At 42.0% G+C, this 7,930-nt stretch overlaps 1 protein-coding gene across 1 annotated transcript; it reads right to left on the reverse strand.

The window, feature by feature from the left end:
• Positions 1-280: 280 nt before the first annotated feature.
• On the reverse strand, positions 281-1,964 carry GJE1 (gap junction protein epsilon 1). The gene is given in 3 exon segments (XM_087777335.1): positions 281-676; positions 1,094-1,276; positions 1,926-1,964. Coding segments are annotated over 3 exon segments (618 nt in total).
• Between the last annotated feature and the right edge of the window lie 5,966 nt (positions 1,965-7,930).

The following is a 7,930-nucleotide window of genomic DNA, read 5'->3' on the forward strand; positions in this document are numbered from 1 at the left end:
GAATTTGACAATTTTAATTTCACAGGAAATGCAGAAAAAATGTTGCTCTTGTGAATCTTACTGCCTTTGGTCTTTACATGGAAACAAAGACTATTCACATAATGCGGTGGTTTTTAGATAAGGATTAAGTGTCAGATGGCGACTCTGCAGCCTTAATCCTGAGTCTGGTTCTCTTCTGCGACACTGCATAGAGGACAGGAGATGTTTTTTGTTATAGCTTGAAATCATTGTTATAAAACTGCAGGTGAACAGGCTGGTAAATGACTAGGAGTGATTGACATCACTGAGTTTTTAAGAAACCTAGCCTTCTACATGAGATCTCAAAAATTTTGGCAACACACAAGACCGCTGTAATCACAGTAAATGTGTACATTGCAGTAAGAAAAATTGTCTTTTCAAAATGCTCTGGCACCATGCACCGGGTAATGTTAAACTTTTTCTCAAGTGCTCCCACATCCCACATGTAGATTGCGCTCACTTTGAAACCAAAGAGCTGAATCTGAAGCCGAAAAGCCACAGCTTCAAGCATAATCCTTAAGAAAACAGAGAAGATCTAAAAACCAGTGTAGAATGACTTTTGGAGGATATCTTCCTGTTTGATGCTCTTACATGCAGCATACAGGTGAAAAAAATCTCCAGGTACCAGTACAATCACCAGCTGTAACGCCCAGAATACCTAAAATGTAGCAGAAATGTAGTTGTCAGATCATTTACAACTGTATTGGGCCAGCTAAAATGCACACATGTTGGAACATTTTGCAGTCTGTTTTTAATATATATATATAAAAATATATTTAAATATATATTTAATATATATTTAAAATATATCAGATGACAATAAAGGTAAAAATCACTGTTATGTTTTAATTTGAAAAGTTCAGTTAGTTTCTGAAATGTGAGGGTGGTTGTTATGAAAGATAGAAAGCACAACTCCATATTTAGTCACAGATGAAGGGTTATTAAAACAAAAATACTCACAGAAAAGCTAAGTGATAATTAGCCCAGTCACTGCTTCTTATATGGAACAATTATGTTTAATTTTTGCAGTTTATTTTCTTAACATTGGATTTCTACAATAAAAGAAGAGAATTACCTGAGGAGTTATAGGCCTGAACTGGTTCTAACAGGAAAGATTAACCTCTCTCTTGTCTGGGTCACAGCTGAAATGCAAGGCCTCGTTTTCATAAATGGCAAAGCCCAAAACACCAAGGAAAAACATACTAACTGAGCCAAAGAAAAGAGTACGGAAATGGCCAATTACCGTTGGTGGCCTGAGCTCCAAATCATAGGGTTATTCAACATGTAAACAAAAATGAACAGCATTATTGTTGGAGGCCTACTTGCTCTTTTTCATTATCCAAAATATTTATTTTATTCTACTTGTTTTAAAAGGAGAGAGTTTGCCTATGAAGGCTGCAGTAGCTTTCTAACAAAATAATGGCTTAGAATACTTTATCATTGCTAGTAATTTTATATAAACATTCATTTGTCTAGCACTTATCAGTGAATTTGTTTCACTGCCTTTAGCTGTATTCTGCCGTTGCAGAATGCACCAGATGGAGCTGAATGCTTTGACTGAAAGTCCATTCATTTTGCTGTTGTATCGATTTCCGTGATGTCAGGTGATGGTGAAGAAAGGACTGCCGTGCCATCATCAAACCTAACGATACTTATTCTTGCAAATTAAATTTCAGCTTCCCCACAGGGTCATTTCTAGCACCCGGGCAGGCCTGTTTCGGTGGACATCGCGTCCCTCCCAGGAAGCCCTGCTGCCAGGCGGTCCATGAAGGAAAACATCCAGCACCGCTGCTCAGCGCTTGGGGGATGGAGGACATGGCGTGGCTCCCTCGCCGTTTGGGGCTGAACCCCTCACTCCCATCTCCAGGCTCCCAGCTCCGGCCCCAAGTCCGCACCTGCATACCTGCGCATCGCTCTGAGAAGCTCCGCATGTTGCTGGGGGCCATGCCACTGTCCTTTGCCCCAGGGTGGGCCCCAGCTCTCAGGCAGGGAGCCCTGGCAGCGGGGCTCCCCTGCGCTGCCTCTCTCCTGCCCCCGTCCTGGTCCCGGCCCCAGTCCCGGTCCTGGTCCCAGCCCCCGTCCCAATTGGGGGCTACACAGCAGCCGCAGCCCCGGTGCGACACTCTCGGGGCTGCTGCCAGCAGGAGAAGCCAGGACCCAGCGAGCTGGGATGCAGTGGCAGCTGCCTGGGCTGCTGGCAGTTTCAATTTATACCGTCTAGAGCTTAATAACTTATTTTTAGCTAAGTCCAGTCAAAAGTAAGGATGCAACTGAACTTGGAAGCTCTAGGTCCAAGATCCTGAATTCAAAGAAATAACAGCAATTGAATTGGAACAAATAATATTAACCACTCTGCTATTGCTACAAATAACTTAATGGCGATAATTGCTATTAATAATTTGCCAGCGTACTCCATATGTGCAGTTGAAAGAACTCCAGAAGAGCGATGCATGTGAGCTCCTGCATGCGCCAGACACTCCTGCTGGTCCCTGAGCCGCAGGGACGTACCTCAGCACGTTAGTTTGAACCTAGTGGGAGTTTTATGAGAAGGTGAAGAGAGGAAGGATGGAGATGGGACACCAGAGGAGGGGAAGAGGTAGCTCATCATTCAGTCGCTGGTGCGCAGTAGCTTGTTCGACGTTCTGAAGAGGGTGCACAGAAAAGAGAAATCCAAACAGGGGTATTCACTCCTTTGCCTCTAAACTCATGAGAGAGCCTCCCTTGTAATTAGTTGCAGCGTGACTTCAAGCTGATGTAACAAAAAGTATTGTCCCCTCTGTGATGTATGCTCACAGGCACAGAAACATAGGCAGGAGGAGGGAAGAGACGGGAATCGGGGTTCATTTCTGTGTGTGGATTTGGCTGCTGTGGCTCTAAAAGGTACCACAATGATGTATTAATGGCATGATTAGAATAATTGTTGTAAGACGTCAGAACACCCCTTTGTAAGGGGAACCTGCCCTACATCTGCTGAAGCAGCTAGATTACAGAAAAGGTGAAAAGCGCTTCAGTAAGTGTGTGTTATTTGCTACAGCTCCTTTTTCAGGCAGTTAATTAAATGTCTATTTATCTCCTGGAGGACTGTAGAAGGAGCTGTATTGGTAGCACTGAGACTGGGTTTCTAAACTTTTTTTCATGCAATCTGCTGCTCCACTGCGTAGAGAGAATGCTGAGGTTTGTATATATTGAATGAACGAAAAGCAATAATATCTCACAGTGGTATGTGATCTGCAATAAAATACTGTGGTTCTCTGTATGTGTGACTAACCTTCATAAAGCGCAATAATTGTGATTACAGTGAATTGTTTTTCTTCTGCTCATAATACATATTGAGCTTAATTATCATCCAAAAGCAATTTTTAATGGTCCCACAATACTATAAAATTACTAAATTAGCTCAACATGCTGGACAGATGTGTAATAACAGTAATATTTTAATCATTTAATTCTTTTAAAATGTGAATTGCTATTGAAAACCTACTGTTGAATGTACTTCAAAGAATACTTGTATTCCTCTTTCTTATGGTCTCTTTAGGTAGAAATGTTTAAAAAAGCAATAATGGGGAAACTGAAAAACTCCTAGTTTCTAAATTGAGATGGATCTTCCAATACTTTTTATTATGCTTGGAATAGTAGGGATTATTTTCACATTAATCAGTGAACATGAACCCACAATAATCATTAAGTTTGGTCAGGAAGCATTTGATTTCACTATAGAGACAGAATTTAAGAACACATTTTAGGTAAACAGCTGCACTATACAAATGCTACTTTGTATCTTTTTATTGTTAGGTGGGGATGACATAATTACTTACCTGACTGGATTGTCTACTCTAAGACAATCAAATCGTTCTCTGTATGACCTCAGTAACATTATGGAAACTTGAATTTCTGTCCTGTGATAAAGATGCTAAAGGAAGAGTTAGCTGGCAATGCTCTGCTTTAGTTCTGGGTACACATAATGAATACAGCTGCATTGAAATAAAAAAATGAATTCTGGAGAGGTTGTCAAATAAACCCAATACAAACCCCATGGGTGTCTGCACTCAAACCCCCCTGGATGTGATGAATGGGCCCACAATAAAACTGTCGGTTTCTTTGAAGTGGCTCAATACGTGTCATTTGAGCTGAGGCACAGGAAGCCCATTATCTTCGCACTAGGAGGAACTAATAGCAATGTTTTTCTTTTGTCATGTGTGTTCAATAATGTGCTTCGTAACACCATATTAAGAGGATGACTTGAGATGAGAGTAGAGTAAGCTGGCATTGTGCAGTCCTTTTGAATGCAGTCTGCTAAGGCAACTCAAGCTGTTCCTTGGGACTTTCTTGACAGAAAATCATTATTTGTTTCGAATCTGCAGGAGCGGCTGTCTGTTCGTTGTCTGTCATGCACAAATGGAATGGAAGATGTTGATATCACACTTGTTTCTAAGCAGTCCTAAGCCTGGCTTTCAGCTCAAGGTTGCAACTCAGCACTGTGCTCTTTAACCTTTTAATGAGTTGAAGTCCTACTGAATAATCACAGTTTAACAAATGGAAACTAAATGCTCACATAAAGCTGCACTTGTGCTTAGAGGGATGAACTGCATGTTTAACATTAAGCACCGAGTTCATGGCTTTATTGGTGTGGTTAAATGCAATGGCACCTATTATGTTTGTGCCATGAAAAAATGGCACCATGAAAATGGCACAAAATGAAATGGCACAAAAAATGAAATGGTAACAGGAAGATAAGTTTTTGTCTGCCAAAAGAGAGCTTGCATGCCTAAATCTTGGAGAACAGCCTCTTCTGCTAGCTTTCCAGCTTTGCCTAGTGCTGGAAGCACCTGAATTTCCATTTTGGTTTGCCGAGTTCCCCACATTGAAGCTTAGGCCCAGTGGAGGCCTCTACTAGGCTGCAGACTGGTGCCTACACTCCAATTTGGACCTGAGATGGAGGTTGCCTCACCTTCAGCTAGGGCAGGAGGCTTAGGAGGCAGATGGCTTCCTCAGATCCTCCTGACTGCCTGCTGGTTTATGTTTAGCACGAAGAGTAGTGGGCAGGAGGCAAAGTCTGGGCATTGAGAAGGATGGACTGAAGAGTCTGGGTTTATTGCACAGGGGTATGGGCTCAGCCATGGCGCTCAGTCTGTGGAGATGTGTGTCATACATAAAGCTTCTTCCTCACTTTTTTTTAATTAATGCAAAGTCTGTTTAATCTAAAAAGCATATTTTGAAAAATTAAGAAATAGGCATGATGAGTCAGTCTAGCAGTATTTTCTACAGTCACTCTGTCCAGTCATGCAGACTTAACAAAGAGGAATTTCCATACTGGTGGTTGTTGCAGCTTTGCCAGGCCTGGGAGGCCACAAACTACTGCTTGCAGCCCAGTGCTCCAAGGACATAGTGCTGCCAGCGGACACAGCTCGGCAATGACCACAGAGTGTAGCTGCTTCTTCTGTTATCTGGAGTCTTGAAGGGGAAAGGGCTGCATGGCACACATCTGACATCTTTTCTATTAGTTAGCTCCTTCTTAGACCTTTTCCCTGAGCAGCCATAGTTGAACTCAGCATTTCTCTTTTGAACATATCTAGTTTGCTAGCTTATGCCATTTGTGACATTCTCTACACAAATACACAACAATTCTTTTTGGAGTAATTCTTCTCATATCCACTTCTCCCAGGGAATGCACTGATATTGCCTACGAGATGATTAACATTCAGCACTATTTTACTGGTAAAAGAGTCATAGAGGTTTGATGTTGAGATGTCTAACCTTCGCGTTTGAGTTCTGGCCTTAGAGATGTGGCCTTAGAAGCTGAACGTTTGTCCTCCTTGGAGGCTCCACACCATGGAGTGTTTCATAGCCAGGTAGAGAGCCCTTGTTTCCATCCCCTCCTTTCTCCAACTCTGCCTGCTCTTCCCAGCTGCTTCTTGGACTCACTTCCAGCTATCCACATAGTAGCATTAGCAAACCCTATTCTGAAACCTGGGAATAGGGGAAGTGATCTGTTTCTGTATCCTCTTGTCCTTTAAATAGAGCCCCTGACTCAAGAAGCTGAGAGGTAATGGAAGTCTCTGCCAAAAGAAACCTCCACCAAATTAAGAAATCCTGTATTCAAGTAACAAGGAAGAAGACATGACTTACTTAAGGTTATTGTACATCTGACTGTCTGGGAGAAGTCACTCTCTGCTACAAAGTGTGTCTACTTTTTTCCAGCTGTATCTGCTGGTCTAATGAGTGATACCACAAAAAATTCTCTAAGGTTTGGTTCCTAATGGTCAGTGTTTAAAATCAAATAGTATTTGCTCCTTGTTTGTTGCCTTGTTTCTTTTTAGTGCAAGACTCATGATCAGGCCTTCAAACATGATCGCATGCAGGGTTGCATTTGAACACAGTTCTCATTTAGTTTGCAAGCATGCATACTTAATTAAAGGCTACATACTGCAGGTGGTCGTGGTGGCAGATATGCTTGGCTCTTGATGGGACTACACGAAGTTTGTTGTGATATGCAAATCTGGAATTAGCCCTGGAATTATCAAGCGCCTTGAGCTGCACCAACGCGTGAAAGGAGCCTTTTTCCCTGTTAGAAGCAGTTCTTGGTAGAGGGCGTTTGTGAGATGTGTGGAGTTCCTCATTCCTACGTGGACTGGAATTGGATCCCTATCTTTGGGAATTACTGATAAAGCAGATTTGCCTCCCGCATTTCCAAGTTGTGGCAGTCCCTGCCCTGTGGTGCTGCACTCCCAGATATGCTCTGTCTGCGCTGGCTGAATTCAGCCTATGCACAGTTTCTTTCCCACTAAGGAGACTTACCTGTGGAGCTCTCTCTCTCTCCTTTGCTCTTGTGCCAAGTACTGTGTCACAGCTGCATAATGACATTGTCTCTAGACTATAATCTGAAATAGCATCCAAAGAGTCGGATGGATTCTTTTGTTTGAAAAGAGAATGATGAACAGTTTGTATGTGGGGATCTGAATTCCGGCTGGTTTATGTCAGGGTCTGTGGATCTTTTTCTTCTCCTTTTTGCCTCTGCAGGAAATTGTATTCGTTTTGTTTGAGTATATTCCCTTGTCTTTACACAGACATCCGTTGAATGACAGTAGAAGCATAATCTAACTTTCTGTTTCCTTTGAGCTGGAGACACTCACAGTCTCCAAAGCTTATTTCCTTGCTGTTTAGAGTTCTGAAAATACAGAATAGATAAAATGAAGTAATGACAAAAATCAGGCACATAAATTCCCACTGAATATGTTCCTCATTTCTCAGCCTTAGGAGTTCCATCCTTTGGACTAAAGGACAGGTAAAAATTATTAGGTTAGAAGAAATTCTCCTGGAGGACAGCAGTAGGAGTGATGATGTTGTGCAACAAAAAGCAAGGGGTGTCACATCTCTCCACGCAAACTGCAAGAAGTTTATTGCAATAGAAGCTTTTAGAGTGTTCTGTTGGTATTAATGCAAAAAGACTCAGCTTCTTGATGTCTCAGGTAAATCAATATTAAAGACATGTCGACTTTAAACTATTCTCCCAATGGGAATCGTATTGATTGCTCACATATAAACCCATTTTCAAATAAATTAGTGAAAGGACCATACTCTGAGGTCAAAGTGTTAAAGACACATGTTGGATCCAACCAATGGGAACCAAAAAGGCTGATTTGGACTGTGCAGAAACCTGGATATTAATGGTCTTAGAAAAGTTCATGTACACTCAGCAAAGTAGAGGGTACCAGCAATTGTAATAAATATCCAAGCTGACAGTAAGGCTGCCTCAGAGGGAGTGTAGTTGAATTTAACACTGTGTGGAGGAAACTTGATCTGTAACAAGAATCACTTACAGAGGAGCTCTGTGGCAATTCCTGTCAGCTGCCTAGTGGTAAAGGTGAAGTCTCTGGCCTGATTGTTTCTGAGGGCTAGCACTGGCTGGGTTTTC

Source organism: Nipponia nippon, unplaced genomic scaffold (assembly GCF_047370975.1).
Source record: "Nipponia nippon isolate SJK-2023a ecotype South Korea unplaced genomic scaffold, ASM4737097v1 scaffold_4, whole genome shotgun sequence".
NCBI classification, from domain to species: domain Eukaryota; kingdom Metazoa; phylum Chordata; class Aves; order Pelecaniformes; family Threskiornithidae; genus Nipponia; species Nipponia nippon.